Source organism: Oncorhynchus tshawytscha, linkage group LG19 (assembly GCF_018296145.1).
Source record: "Oncorhynchus tshawytscha isolate Ot180627B linkage group LG19, Otsh_v2.0, whole genome shotgun sequence".
Lineage (NCBI taxonomy): Eukaryota > Metazoa > Chordata > Actinopteri > Salmoniformes > Salmonidae > Oncorhynchus > Oncorhynchus tshawytscha.
In genome coordinates this window covers 56,238,233-56,254,890 of record NC_056447.1, presented here as the reverse complement: position 1 = coordinate 56,254,890, position 16,658 = coordinate 56,238,233, and the positions used below count along the sequence as shown (strand labels likewise).

General features: G+C 43.4%; 1 protein-coding gene across 1 annotated transcript in view; it reads left to right on the top strand.

The window, feature by feature from the left end:
• The first annotated feature begins 351 nt into the window (after positions 1 to 351).
• LOC112218950 (CD81 antigen) overlaps positions 352 to 16,658 on the top strand; it is a 29,119-nt gene continuing 12,812 nt past the window's right edge. The window contains exons 1-2 of the mRNA XM_024380190.2: positions 352 to 563; positions 6,155 to 6,269. Of these exons, the coding sequence (XP_024235958.1) occupies positions 498 to 563; positions 6,155 to 6,269 (181 nt within the window). The 5' untranslated portion in view covers positions 352 to 497. The remainder of the gene's footprint in view (positions 564 to 6,154; positions 6,270 to 16,658) is intronic.

Here is a 16,658-nt window from a genome sequence, read left to right as displayed (position 1 = left end):
GTGGAAAATAAATGTGGTATGTTTGTGTTCTGAATACTTGTTTGTAGTGGAAGAATAACAACAACAAAAACCCTGAGCATAAAAACAGAATATTGCTCATCCTAACTCCTGTAGTTTATGAAGATTTATATTTTTTATTTAACGAGACCGGGGTCTCTCATTCCCAAATGATGCCCTGAGTACAAACTTTTAAAAAAATCACAAACAAGTATAAAAAATATATAAATAACCACAAGCCATGCTGTCTTTCATCTGTCCTCTTTACCACCCTCATCACTTGGTGGGCCGTTTCCAGGCTCGGTTTACACAGTCATTACTTTAAAGGAGGAGTTTCTACCCATTCTGGGTGGACATACCTCGAGATTTCTGGCACAGAGTTCGAGTTCTTAGAACGAGAAGAAGATATAACGGTCCGTCTTCTTAGAACCTCGGGCACATTGGTATATTGCAGACTTAATTTATTTATCTAAATTAGCGGACCTGAACAGTCGATTGTCATGACTGTTGTTGGCTGCAACAAGTGTGTCAAATTCATGCTCTTTTTCTTTAATTTCGTTTTCTGGGTGAGTTGAGTCTTTTTTTTAAATCTCTTTTATTACGATGCTGCTTCAAAGGGATGATCATTACATTTGTTCGGTCTGTAGTTAATTTGTTGATTTAAAAAAAAGTGCGTCTTGAATGTTTTTTTAACTTATAATATAACTTTGAGTCGTTCAGAATTTTTATGACACCCTTAAATCTATTTTGTCTCTGTAACCAGATCGTTTCACTGAGGTATTGGAATGAGCTACTATTCAACACTGTTATGATACAGGCCTATTTTATGATAATCTCATACACTGTTGATATTGTTTTCAATGGTCCAACTGATGACCGTGTGAAAACTGTAGTGGCTCAATAAAGTAAGCCAGTCCTAGACTCGGTACTATCAATGATTTATATATACACTAGGTGACTAGTAGGATCCACCGTGTTGAAGCTACCTTGACTCCATCTTGGCTCTCCCTCACCATTGTGTTGAAGCCACCGTGACTCCATCTTGGCTCTCCCTCACCATTGTGTTGAAGCCACCGTGACTCCATCTTGGCTCTCCCTCACCATTGTGTTGAAGCCATCGTGACTCCATCTTGGCTCTCCCTCACCATTGTGTTGAAGCCACCGTGACTCCATCTTGGCTCTCCCTCACCATTGTGTTGAAGCCACCGTGACTCCATCTTGGCTCTCCCCACCATTGTGTTGAAGCCACCGTGACTCCATCTTGGCTCTCCCTCACCATTGTGTTGAAGCCACCGTGACTCCATCTTGGCTCTCCCTCACCATTGTGTTGAAGCCACCGTGACTCCATCTTGGCTCTCCCCCACCATTGCGTTGAAGCCACCGTGACTCCATCTTGGCTCTCCCTCACCATTGTGTTGAAGCCACCGTGACTCCATCTTGGCTCTCCCTCACCATTGCGTTGAAGCCATCGTGACTCCATCTTGGCTCTCCCTCACCATTGTGTTGAAGCCATCGTGACTCCATCTTGGCTCTTCCGCACCGTTGTAAAAAAAATTTAGGAAGCCATATAAATGCATTTACTAATGTCTGCATTTGTTTCTGCAATGTGTTATAATACAGACTCCTTAATGCATACTTTAAATTATATTATGTGATCTAAACATAGAAAAAAAGAACAAATATATTTAAAAAATTCCTTAAAGTATATATTTTAGAGATGACTAATGTTACTGGCCCCACTAGAACAACAAAAAATACTTAAATACATATATGTTTGTCCTTGAAACATTTAATTGAAACACTGTAGAATTCCATTAATTAATGTGTGTGTGTGTGTGTGTGTGTGTGTGTGTGTGTGTGTGTGTGTGTGTGTGTGTGTGTGTGTGTGTGTGTGTGTGTGTGTGTGTGTGTGTGTGTGTGTGCCAAACTCCCTGGGCCATGGCAGGTTACCCTGATCAACAGGATCAACAGGGTCAGCATGATTATCATGATCAACAGGGTCAGCATGATTATCATAATCAACAGGGTTATCACAATCAACACGGTCAGCATAATTATCATGATCAAGAGGATCAGCAGGATCAGCATGATTATCATGATCAACAGGATCAACAGGATAAACAGGATCAGCATGATTATCAACAGGATCAACAGGATTATAATGATCAACAGGGTCAGCATGAGTATCATGATAAACAGGATTATCATGATCAACATGATCAACAGGATCAGCATGATTATCATGATAAACAGGATTATAATGATCAACAGGGTCAGCATGATTATCATGATAAACAGGATTATAATGATCAACAGGGTCAGCATGATTATCATGATCATTATAATGATCAACAGGGTCAGCATGATTATCATGATAAACAGGATTATGATCAACAGGATCAACAGGATCAGCATGATTATCATGATAAACAGGATTATAATGATCAACAGGGTCAGCATGATTATCATGATAAACAGGATTATAATGATCAACAGGGTCAGCATGATTATCATGATAAACAGGATTATAATGATCAACAGGGTCAGCATGATTATCATGATAAACAGGATTATAATGATCAACAGGGTCAGCATGATTATCATGATAAACAGGATTATAATGATCAACAGGGTCAGCATGATTATCATGATAAACAGGATTATCATGATCAACAGGATCAACAGGATCAGCATGATTATCATGATAAACAGGTTTATCATGATCAACATGGGCAGACAATGGAAAAATCTGCATGATTATCATGATGCAAGGAATTGATAATGATCAACAGCTGGGTCAGTCTGTCATGATTATCATGATCAACATGTTTACTCAAATCCATGAGCAGACAATGTGAAAAATCTGTTCGATGTGCCTTTGTGCAAGGAACTTGACCCTAATTACCCGAAGGTCACCGTTGATAATGTCTGACCCTAGCTGGGACCCCACTCTCTGAGTCTGTCTCAGGGGGAGTTGGGATTTGACCCTAATTACCCGAAGGTCACCGTTGATAATGTCTGACCCTAGCTGGGACCCCACTCTCTGAGGCTGTCTCAGGGGAGTTGGGATTTGACCCTAATTACCCGAAGGTCACCGTTGATAATGTCTGACCCTAGCTGGGACCCCACTCTCCGAGGCTGTCTCAGGGGAGTTGGGATTTGACCCTAATTACCCGAAGGTCACCGTTGATAATGTCTGACCCTAGCTGGGACCCCACTCTCCGAGGCTGTCTCAGGGGAGTTGGGATTTGGAGGTCACCGTTGATAATGGAAGGGACTCTCTGAGGGTCTCAGGGGGAGTTGGGGAACCAGAAGGTGGATGTCTGAGCTGGGAGTCTGTTTCTGAGGCTGTTCAGGGGACATTTGACCCTTTGTTCCCCACACTTCCTTGTCAAACTAACTGACAGTAGCTGGGAGATTCTGTAACTGTCTCAGGGGAGTTGGGTTTGTTTAGACTTTATTCAAAATAGTGGAATTAAGGCTGTCTCACATGTCTTCTTTCCAAATATAACACGTTTTAGCATGTCAGAATCAATCATGTAATTATACATGAATAACAGCTACTTTTGAGGTATCTCAGGGGGATTGCCATTACATTGGGACCCCACTCTCGAGGCTGTCTCAGGGGGAGAACTGTATCAGTATGTGTGTGGAATTAATTGGTACCACATGTCTTCTTTCCAAATATAACACTGGGTTTTAGCATGTCAGGGGAATCAATCATGTAATTATACATGAATAACAGCTACTTTTGAGGTATCTCAGGGGGAGTTGCCATTACATTTAAGAAACTGTATCAGTCTGTGTGCTGGGAATTAATTGGCTGTCCACATGTCTTCTTTCCAAATATAACACGTTTTAATGCATGTCTGGGAATCAATCATGTAATTATACATGAATAACAGCTACTTTGGGCTATCTCTATTGCCATTACATTTAAGAAACTGTATCAGTATGTGTGTGGAATTAATTCTGACCCTAGCTGGGACCCCACGAGGCTGTCAGGGGAGTTCTTTCCAAATATAACAAGTTTTAGCATGTCAGAATCAATCATGTAATTATACCATGAAGGTGGAGGAGAGGGAGTCTGTTTCTCTTTGGACATTTCCTTTGTACCCACACACTTCCTTGTCAAACTAACTGCAGTAGCTAGATTCTGTAACTGTGGTTGTTTGGTAGTGTTTAGACTTTATTCAAAATAGTGGAATTAATTGGTACCACATGTCTTCTTTCCAAATATAACACGTTTTAGCATGTCAGAATCAATCATGTAATTATACATGAATAACAGCTACTTTTGGGTATCTCTATTGCCATTACATTTAAGAAACTGTATCAGTATGTGTGTGGAATTAATTGGTACCACATGTCTTCTTTCCAAATATAACAAGTTTTAGCATGTCAGAATCAATCATGTAATTATACATGAATAACAGTTACTTTTGGGTATCTCTATTGCCATTACATTTAAGAAACTGTATCAGTATGTGAAATCAGCATAAAACTCAGGCAGCATATCCTGGACATTAGGTTCCTTTTTGATTGACTGTTTCCTCCTTTAATGATTTTATTTTTTTATTTTGTTTTACTGATTATCTGCATGTTGTGTCAGTAGAAACCCTGACCGTTTTTTTCCTCTAGTCCCCCTTTTGTCCCATTGAGGATTCAGTTTCCTGCTTCTTGATTCTAGAACAATGAAGTGCAGGACAGATATGAGCAACATGTGCTGAAAGGTTTTCACAAACGCTGACAGATTGGAGACGGTAACAATAGTCACAGTAATGCTTTACAGTTACCCGGCCTAGACCCCAAAAGAGCAAGCAGAAGAACAGAGGCAAGGGAAAACAGTGTGCAAATAACTGAAGGATGAAAGGGGGGGAAAAAACAGATAAATATGGGTTGTAATTTACAATGTTGTTTGTTCTTCACTGGTTGCCCTTTTCTCATGGTGACGGGCCACAAATCTTGCTGCTGTGATGGTACACTGCTGTGATGTCACACTGCTGTGATGTCACACTGCTGTGATGGTACACTGCTGTGATGGTACACTGCTGTGATGGTACACTGCTGTGATGTCACACTGCTGTGATGTCACACTGCTGTGATGGTACACTGCTGTGATGGTACACTGCTGTGATGGTACACTGCTGTGATGTCACACTGCTGTGATGTCACACTGCTGTGATGTCACACTGCTGTGATGGTCACACTGCTGTGATGGTCACACTGCTGTGATGGTCACACTGCTGTGATTTGTCACATTGCTGTGATGTCATCACTGCTGATTTGATGGTACATTTTTTTTGTGGGTCTGTGATGGGAAACTGCTGTGATGTCACACTGCTGTGACAAGAGCTATGCAAGGCTATGCTCATTGAGTCTGTACATAGTTAAGGATTTTTTTAAAATTTGGGGTCAGTCACGGTGGTCAGATATTCTGCCACTGTGCACTATCTGTTTATGGCCAAATAGCATTCTAGTTTGCTCTTTTTGTTTGGTTGATTCTTTGCTTTCTCATAATTTGGGGGGGGTCTGTGTTTCTGTCCTGGGGCTCTGTGGGGTCTGTTTGTGTTTGTGAACAGATCCCCAGAACCAGATGACTGAGGGGACTCTTCTCTAGGTTCATCTTTCTGTAGGTGAGGGCGTTGTGGTGGAATGTGTGGGCATCGCTTCCAAACATACTGCAGTGTTTGGGGTTTTGCAGAGTTTGGGGTTGTTTGGCTTTTTTGCAGAGTTCTGCATGCTGAATCTCAATTGGATGTTTGTCCCATTTAGTGAATTCTTGGTTGGTGAACGACCCCAGACCTTACAACCATAAAGGGCAATGGGTTCTATAACCGATTAAAGTATTTTTTAGCCAGATCCTAATTGTGATGTGGAGTTTCATGTTCCTTTTTATGGCATAGAATGCTCTTTTTCCCTTGTTGCTTAGATTGTTCACAGCCTTGTGGAAGTTACCTGTGGTGTTGATATTTAGGCCGAGGTAGGTGTAATTCTCGGTGTGCTTTAGTGCGACAGCGTCTAGATAGAATTTGTATTTGTTGTCTTGGCTACTGGACCTTTTTTGGAACACCATAATTTGTTTGTCTTTCTGAGATTTACTGTCAGGGTCCAAGTCTGACAGGATCTGTGCTGAAGATCTCTCTCTCCCTGACAGTTGGCTGGAGGTGTGATCTTGGGAGTGGCTCTATGGCTTCGTCATGACAACCAGACCAGCAGTCTCCTCATGCAGCAGTTTGAAGGCCAGCAGGCTCCAAACACCTTCTATACCAGTAAGCAACCATGATCCCCGTGGGAATTGAACCCACAACCTCCGCCATGTGGGCTGGGAAGGGGATACAATTTACTCTAGATCCCCCCCCCTCTCCTCCCCTCTCCTACCCTCCCCTCCCCCTCCTCTCCTCTCCTCTCCTCTCCTCTCCTCTCCTCTCCTCTCCTCTCCTCTCCTCTCCTCTCCTCTCCTCTCCTCTCCTCTCCTCTCCTCTCCTCTCCTCTCCTCTCCTCTCCTCTCCTCTCCTCTCCTCTCCTCTCTCCTCTCCCTCCCTCCCCTCCCCTCCCCCCCTCCCCCCCCCCCCCCCCTCCTCTTCCCCTGACCCTGTGTAAAAATACATCCCACTTAGCAGATGTTTGTATACAAGGAGTCTTACAGACTGGAGCACTGTAACTACAGCTCCCCACTTTCCTCCTCTCCCCCTCCTGGGTCTTCCCCCGCCTGTCATTAACCTCACGCCCTCACCCCCCTCACCTTCTCCTCTCCCCTCCTCTCCTCCTACACACAACAGGAAGTTGCTGTTATTAGAGGGCCCATGCGTGGCAAATTGAGTTCTCCCTTATTAGAGGGCCCTTGCTACGCAAGCTGAGCTCTCCCTTATTAGAGGGCCCATGCTAGGCAAGCTGAGCTCTCTGAACAGGAAGTTGCTGTTATTAGAGGGCCCATGCTACGCAAGCTGAGCTCTCCCAACAGGAAGTCGCTGTTATTAGAGGGCCCATGCGAGGCAAGCTGAGCTGTCACACAAAGACCTGCTTTCTGCTTATCATGTTTAACAGACACAGGAATCTGGTGAGCTAGTATGAGGAGGATCCAGAAATAGCTGAAGAGGCAAGCAGCCAAGAACCAGGAAAAGGAACAGGACCTGCGTAGATCCGCCGGGCTCTAGAGTGGCTTCTCTCTCTCTCTCTCTCTCTCTCTCTCTCTCTCTCTCTCTCTCTCTGTCTCTCTCTGTCTCTCTGTCTCTCTGTCTCTCTCTCTCTCTCTCTCTGTCTCTCTGTCTCTCTGTCTCTCTCTCTCTCTCTCTCTCTCTCTCTCTCTCTCTCTCTCTGTCTCTCTCTGTCTCTCTCTGTCTCTCTCTCTCTCTCTCTCTCTCTCTGTCTCTCTCTCTCTCTCTGTCTCTCTCTCTCTCTGTCTCTCTCTCTCTCTCTCTCTGTCTCTCTGTCTCTCTCTCTCTCTCTCTCTCTCTCTCTCTCTCTCTCTCTCTCTCTCTCTCTCTCTCTCTCTCTCTCTCTCTCTCTCTGTCTCTCTCTGTCTCTCTCTCTCTCTCTCTCTCTCTCTCTCTGTCTCTCTCTCTCTCTCTCTCTCTCTCTCTCTCTCTCTCTCTCTCTCTCTCTCTCCCTCTCTCTGTCTCTCTCTCTGTCTCTCTCTCTCTCTCTCTCTGTCTCTCTCTCTCTCTCTCTGTCTCTCTCTCTCTCTCCCTCTCTGTCTCTCTCTCTGTCTCTCTCTCTCTCTCTCTCTCTCTCTCTCTCTCTCTCTGTCTCTCTCTCTCTCTCTCTCTCTCTCTCTCTCTCTCTCTCTCTCTCTCTCTCTAAGCGATGATGGGATGGTAACAATGGGAGATGTTTTTTGTTACTGTAACATTTCCTCTGACAGTGTATCTCCCGACTGACCTTCATAAAGGAACACATGGGATATATATTCTGTTCGTGCATTTTAATTTAGATGCCAAAGCATATATATATATATATATATATATATATATGTATATATATATATATATACATACCACTGGTGTATGTGTGGCCAAAGAGCTCTATTTCCATGTTATCCAACAAATGTACAATCCTGGAGTTGGATAAACTGCATTGGCACTTGGCTAAGGAGACTGAAACTTGGCCATAAGTGGATCTTCCAGAGGAAACAATAACCTCAAGCACACATCAAAATCCGCAAATAAATTATTAATTGACCACAAAATCAACAGTCAATAATTTTGACCCCTACTTTGTTGAGAAGAAATGTTACTTGTTAAACAAAATCTCTTTCTCTGATCAATTGTATTAGTATAAAATAATATTAATTTCCCCATTTGTTTGTTTACAATATAGCTCAGTATTTGAATTATTTATTTTATAGAGTAATTTTTGTTGATCTTTATCATGGGTGTCAATAATTCCAGACCCCACTGTACATACAGTAGGTCACTGTAATGCTGGAAATCCAAACATTGATCGGCTGGATGTCTTTGGGTGTGTCCAACATCAGGACCCTTAAGGGTCTTAATCTCACACCAGTCAGAGTTAAGGGTTACTGTATTATTCCTGCAGAGGTTTACCTTTATTTAACTAGGCAAGTCAGTTAAGAACAAATTCTTATTTACAATGACAGCCTAGGAAACGGTGTGTTAACTGTCTTGTTCAGGGGGCAGAATGACAGATTTTTTCCTTGTCAGCTCGGGGACTCGATCTAGCAACCTTTTGGTTACTAGTCCAACGCTCTAACCACTAGGCTACCCTGCCACCCCAGAGTTAAGGGTTACTGTTTTTTTTTTTTTACTTACTTCTCTCTCAGCGTCTTCTAACACTTTTAACATATACATGGTCTGAACTTTTCCAAGGGTTCACAGGGCTGTGTATAGGCTTTAGGCTATTCTGTTTGTTGTGGTAGCAAAATATAGCTCCCATTCAATCAAATTTGGTCTTCTCCATTCCCATACTTACCTCAGTTAAGTATACAGAGAGGGTAAAACTCCTGGTGGACACCATGTTGTTATAGCAGGGAACAGCCCAAACAGCCCGGCCCAAGCCAACCAGGCAAAGTGATGATTGGAGGGGTACAGCGATGCAGTACACCCCACCCAGACGAACATCAAGGCGAGGTTTTTCTTCTCTCCTGCCCCTCAATACACACACCCTTGAATAATTCAAATAGCCTTGTACATCTTGTTATAAATTAGAGTTGAAAGTGGATCTTTTTTTAGCCTGGCACACCAAACTGGTGTTTATGTAGGACTGGATATACATAAATATACGCCCACGCCTGGGCTCCCCTCCTACCAGACCAGTTGAACTAGTCAGTGGTACAGACTGGGTAGTTGTCACTCGTCACTAGTGCAGTAGGAGATACAGACAGACAATCTGTGTTGTCTTGAGGACGTCCTCTGTAGGTGTAGCTCCGTAGTTGATTATCTCCGTAGTTGATTATCTCTGTTGTTGATTATCTCTGCTGTTGATTCCGTGACAGATCCCAACTCCCCCTGAGACAGCCTCGGAGAGTGGGGTCCCAGGGGTTTTAGAGGGTTGAAAGAAGTGCCCGCTGTTGGATTAAAGTCGTGTTCTTGATCTACTAGTTGAAACATGTTGAAGCGATTGATTGGCAGAGTCATTTGAGTGTGGGGGTTAGGGTTATTACCAAGAAACAAGACTGAGAAGAGGGAAGTTCGGTGATACGTTGGTGTGAAAAGAAAAGAGCATAGAAGTGGTTGAGTAACAAACATGTTGTTACTGGTATAGAAATAGCTTCATCTGTATTGATCGTTTACACAACACCTTCTCCCTCTCAGCAGGTTCTGTGTGTGTGTGTGTGTGTGTGTGTGTGTGTGTGTGTGTGTGTGTGTGTGTGTGTGTGTGTGTGTGTGAGAGAGAGAGAGAAAGATGGAGGGAAGGAGATGGAGAGAGAAAGAGAGAGAGAGAGAGAAGCCACTCTAGAGCCCGGCAGAGCACAATATAATCCCCATACTTTAACGATGACAGCTTCTCCATCCTGGAGGGGGAGATCAACCATGTCCAGGCCCAGGGACATGTACTAGTCTGTGGCAACCTAATTGCCAGAACTGGGCAAGAACCTGACACCCTCAGCACACAGGGGGGACAAGCACCTACCTGGAGGTGACAGCATTCCCTCCCAATTATGCCCCTTAGACACAACTATGACAAAACAACCAACAAAATGGGTCAGAACTCCTGCAGCTCTGTCGCATGCTGGGTATGTACATAGTCAACGGTAGGCTTCAAGGGGACTCCTATGGTAGGTACACCTACAGCTCATCTCTTGGCTGTAGTACTGTAGACTACTTTATCACTGACCTCAACCCACAGTCTCTCAGAGCATTCACAGTCACACCACTAACACCCCTATCAGACCACAGCAAAATCACAGTCTACTTGAACAGAGCAATACTCAATCATGAGGCGTCAAAGCCAAAGGAACTGCACAATATTAAGAAATGCTACCGAAGGAGAGTAGTGTTGAAACCGACCAAAAAACAATTAGGCAACAACAAATTCAATCCCTTTTAGATAACTTCCTGAACAAAACATTTCACTGTAATAGTGAAGGTGAAAACCTTTTTTTAATTGTATTCTTTTATTTTTTTATTGAACCTTTATTTAACCAGGTTTGTTCTCATTTACAACTGCGACCTGGCTGTTAACGTAAATAATCAATCAAATTTAAGACGGGATAAACTGCGTTCAGTAGTGGATAAAAACAAAGTGGAGCAAGTCAGTTCAGGTCGGCGCCCCCAACCACAACAGTACAATAGACTCGACCCTCGTTCTGAACAGCCCTACTTCTTCATTTCTCAAAGGAAAAACATCAACCAATTTCTAAAGACTGTTGACATCCAGTGGAAGCTATAAGAACTGCAAAGCAAGTGCCATAGAACTCTAGATCTACATAGAAAAACCTTTGAATAGAGAGTAACCTCAAAAAAATGTTTCCTGGATGGTTTGTCCTCAGGGTTTCACCTGCCAAATAGGTTCTGGTATACTCACATACATCATTCAAACAGGTTTAGAAAACCTCAGAGTGTTTCCTATCCACATCTACTAATAATATGCATATCCTAGCTTCTGGGCCTGAGTAGCAGGCAGCTTCATTTGGGCACACTTTTCATCCGGACTTGAAAATACCACCCCCCAGCCTAGAGAGGTTAAAATCCTAAACCGTATATTTGACCTTTCAGCTTCCCTATCAAATCAAAATATTTAAAGCAGACAACCTAAGAAAATTAACAATAATGACAAATGGTTTGATGAAGAATGCAAAAACCTAAGAAAGAAATTGAAAAACCTATCCAACCAAAAGCATAGAGACCCAGAAAACCTGAGCCTCGGCCTTCACTATGGTGAATCACTAAAACAATACAGAAATACACTCTGGAAAAAGAAGGAACAACACGTCAGAAATCAGCTCAATGTAATTGAAGAATCCATAGAATCAAATCACTTCTGGGAAAAATGGAACACACTAAACAAACAACAACACAAAGAGTTATTTATACAACGCGGAGATGTATGGGTAAACCACTTCTCCAATCTTTTTGGTTCTATAACAAAGAACAAACAGCAAAAACATATACAGTGGGGCAAAAAAGTATTTAGTCAGCCACCAATTGTGCAAGTTCTCCCACTTAAAAAGATGAGAGGCCTGTAATTTTCATCATAGGTACACTTCAACTATGACAGACAAAATGAGGAGAAAAAAATCCAGAAAATCACATTGTAGGATTTTTAATGAATTTATTTGCAAATTATGGTGGAAAATAAGTATTTGGTCAAGAACAAAAGTTTATCTCAATACTTTGTTATATACCCTTCGTTGGCAATGACAGAGGTCAAACGTTTTCTGTAAGTCTCCACAAGGTTTTCACACACTGTTGCTGAAGTAGTTGAAGTGTACCTATGATGAAAATTACAGGCCTCTCTCATCTTTTTAAGTGGGAGAACTTGCACAATTGGTGGCTGACTAAATACTTTTTTGCCCCACTGTACATGATCAAATACAAATCTTAGAATCAACTATTGAAGACTACAAGAACCCACTGGATTCTCCAATTTCATTGAATGAACTACAGGACAAAATATAAACCCTCCAACCCAAAAAGGCCTGTGGTGTTGATGGAATCCTCAATTAAATGATAAAATATTCAGACCACAAATTACAACTGGCTATACTGGAACTCTTTAACATCATCCTCAGCTCTGGCATCTTCCCCAATATTTGGAACCAAGAACTAATAACCCCAATCCACAAAAGCGGAGACCAATCTGACCCCTATAACTACCGTGGGATATGCGTAAACAGCAACCTTGGGAAAATCCTCTGCATTATCATTAACAGCAGACTTTCCTCAGTGAAAACAATGTACTGAGCAAATGTCAAATTGGATCTTTACCAATTTACCATACGACAGACCACGTATTCACCCTACACACCCTAATTGACAAACAAACCAAAACAAAGGCAAAGTCTTCTCATGCTTTGTTGACTTTAAAAAAGCTTTTGACTCAATTTGGCATGAGGATCTGCGATACAAATTGATGGAAAGTGGTGTTGGGGAAAAAACATGCGAAATTATAAAATCCATGTACACAAACAACAAGGGTGCAGTTAAAATTGGCAAAAAACACACGTCTTTCCAAAGGGCCGTGGGGTGAGACAGGGATGCAGCTTAAGCCTAGAACAGTCTGCAGCACCCGGCCTCTCTCCTACTAGAATCTGATGTCAAATGTCTACTGTTTGCTGATGATCTGGTGTTTCTGTCCCCGACCAATACAGCAGCTCCTAGATCTTTTGCACAGATTCTGTCTGACCTGGGACCTGACAGTAAATCTCAGTAAGACCAAAATAATGGTGTTCCAAAAAAGGTCCAGTCGCCAGGACCACAAATACAAATTCCATCTAGACACCGTTGTCATAGAGCACACAAGAAACTTTACATTCCTCGGCCCAAACATCAGAATACCTGACCACTGTGACTGATGCAAAATTAAGGAAAGCTTTGACTATGTACAGTGAGCATGGCCTTGCTACTGAGAAAGGTCGCCGTAGGCAGACCTGGCTCTCAAGAGAAGACAGGCTATGTGCTCACTGCCCACAAAATGATGTGCAAACTGAGCTGCACTTACTAACCTCCTGCCCAATGTATGACCATATTAGAGACACATATTTCCCTCAGACTACACAGATTACACAGATTTGAAAACAAATCCAATTTTGATAAACTCCCATATCTACTGGGTGAAATACCACAGTGTGCCATCACAGCGGCAAGATGTGTGACCTGTTGCCACAAGAAAAGGGCAACCAGTGAAGAACAAACACGATTGTAAATACAACCCATATTTATGTTTATTTATATTCCTTTTTGTACTTTAACTATTTTCCCATCGTTACAACACTGTATATAGAGCCATAGAAGACATAACTCTGACTGGTGTGAGTTAGTTACCCTGCTACACTCTGACTGCTGGGAGTTAGTTACCCTGCTACACTCTGACAGGTGTGAGTTAGTTACCCTGCTACACTCTGACAGGTGTGAGTTAGTTACCCTGCTACACTCTGACTGGTGTGAGTTAGTTACCCTGCTACACTCTGACAGGTGTGAGTTAGTTACCCTGCTACACTCTGACTGGTGTGAGTTAGTTACCCTGCTACACTCTGACTGGTGTGAGTTAGTTACCCTGCTACACTCTGACAGGTGTGAGTTAGTTACCCTGCTACACTCTGACAGGTGTGAGTTAGTTACCCTGCTACACTCTGACTGGTGTGAGTTAGTTACCCTGCTACACTCTGACAGGTGTGAGTTAGTTACCCTGCTACACTCTGACTGGTGTGAGTTAGTTACCCTGCTACACTCTGACTGGTGTGAGTTAGTTACCCTGCTACACTCTGACAGGTGTGAGTTAGTTACCCTGCTACACTCTGACTGGTGTGAGTTAGTTACCCTGCTACACTCTGACAGGTGTGAGTTAGTTACCCTGCTACACTCTGACTGGTGTGAGTTAGTTACCCTGCTACACTCTGACTGGTGTGAGTTAGTTACCCTGCTACACTCTGACTGGTGAGTTAGGTACCCTGCTACACTCTGACTGGTGTGAGTTAGTTACCCTGCTACACTCTGACTGGTGTGAGTTAGTTACCCTGCTACACTCTGACTGGTGTGAGTTAGTTACCCTGCTACACTCTGACAGGTGTGAGTTAGTTACCCTGCTACACTCTGACAGGTGTGAGTTAGTTACCCTGCTACACTCTGACAGGTGTGAGTTAGTTACCCTGCTACACTCTGACTGGTGTGAGTTAGTTACCCTGCTACACTCTGACAGGTGTGAGTTAGTTACCCTGCTACACTCTGACTGGTGTGAGTTAGTTACCCTGCTACACTCTGCCTGGTGAGTTAGTTACTCTGCTACACTCTGACTGGTGAGTTAGGTACCCTGCTACACTCTGACTGGTGAGTTAGGTACCCTGCTACATTCTGACTGGTGAGTTAGTTCCCCTGCTACACTCTGACTGGTGAGTTAGTTACCCTGCTCCATTCTGACTGCTGTGAGTTAGTTACCCTGCTACATTCTGACTGGTGTGAGTTAGTTACCCTGCTACACTCTGACTGCTGGGAGTTAGTTACCCTGCTACACTCTGACTGGTGTGAGTTAGTTACCCTGCTAATTTCTGACTGGTGTGAGTTAGTTACCCTGCTACATTCTGACTGCTGTGAGTTAGTTACCCTGCTACATTCTGACAGGTGACTTAGTTACCCTGCTACACTCTGACTGGTTTGAGTTAGTTACCCTGCTACACTCTGACTGGTGTGAGTTAGTTACCCTGCTACATTCTGACTGGTGTGAGTTAGTTACCCTGCTACATTCTGACTGGTTTGAGTTAGTTACCCTGCTACACTCTTACTGGTGTGAGTTAGTTACCCTGCTACACTCTGACTGCTGGGAGTTAGTTACCCTGCTACACTCTGACTGGTGTGAGTTAGTTACCCTGCTACATTCTGCCTGGTGTGAGTTAGTTACCCTGCTACATTCTGACTGCTGTGAGTTAGTTACCCTGCTACATTCTGACAGGTGACTTAGTTACCCTGCTACACTCTGACTGGTTTGAGTTAGTTACCCTGCTACACTCTGACTGGTGTGAGTTAGTTACCCTGCTACATTCTGACTGGTGTGAGTTAGTTACCCTGCTACATTCTGACTGGTTTGAGTTAGTTACCCTGCTACACTCTGACTGGTGTGAGTTAGTTACCCTGCTACATTCTGACTGGTTTGAGTTAGTTACCCTGCTACACTCTGACTGGTGTGAGTTAGTGACCCTGCTACATTCTGACTGCTGTGAGTTAGTTATCCTGCTACACTCTGACTGGTGTGAGTTAGTTGCCCTGCTACACTCTGACTGGTGTGAGTTAGTTATCCTGCTACACTCTGACTGGTGTGAGTTAGTTACCCTGCTACACTCTGACTGCTGTGAGCTAGTTACCCTGCTACATTCTGACTGCTGTGAGTTAGTTACCCTGCTACATTCTGACTGGTGTGAGTTAGTTACCCTGCTACACTCTGACTGGTGTGAGTTAGTTACCCTGCTCCATTCTGACTGCTGTGAGTTAGATACCCTGCTACATTCTGACTGCTGTGAGTTAGTTACCCTGCTACATTATGACTGGTGTGAGTTAGTTACCCTGCTACACTCTGACTGGTGTGAGTTAGTTACCCTGCTACATTCTGACTGGTGTGAGTTAGTTACCCTGCTACATTCTGACTGGTGTGAGTTAGATACCCTGCTACATTCTGACTGGTGTGAGTTAGTTACCCTGCTACATTCTGACTGGTGTGAGTTAGTTACCCTGCTACATTCTGACTGGTGTGAGTTAGTTAGCCTGCTACACTCTGACTGGTGTGAGTTAGTTACCTTGCTACATTCTGACTGGTGTGAGTTAGTTATCCTGCTACACTCTGACTGGTGTGAGTTAGTTACCCTGCTACACTCTGACTGGTGTGAGTTAGTTATCCTGCTACACTCTGACTGGTGTGAGTTAGTTACCTTGCTACATTCTGACTGGTGTGAGTTAGTTACCCTGCATGGAGATACAGAGGTCGTCATGGTTGTTCACAGGTTGCTGTGAAGGAAGTCAGGTCATACTGTTTGGAGGTTGAAGTTCGGATGTCACCAAGGGAGGATGTTTCTGGGGAGAGGGAGGGGAGGTATTTCCTTTCTGGGTCCTGGTCGCTGCCAGTGTGTATGTTTGTGTGTGTGGGGGTGTATGCGTGCTTGCATGAGTGCCTGAATTACATATGGGTGGTCCTGGGAATTGCATCCATTATCCAAACATTGTAAAAGCCATGTTCTACTAACTGAACTACAGAGGACCATGTTCTACGAACTGAACTACAGAGGACCATGTTCTACTAACTGAACTACAGAGGACCATGTTCTACTAACTGAACTACAGAGGACCATGTTCTACAGAAGACCATGTTCTACTAACTGAACTACAGAGGACCATGTTCTACTAACTGAACTACAGAGCACCATGTTCTACTACCTGAACTACAGAGGACCATGTTCTACTAACTGAACTACAGAGGACCATGTTCTACAGAAGACCATGTTCTACTAACTGAACTACAGAGGACCGTGTTCTACTAACTGAACTACAGAGGACCAT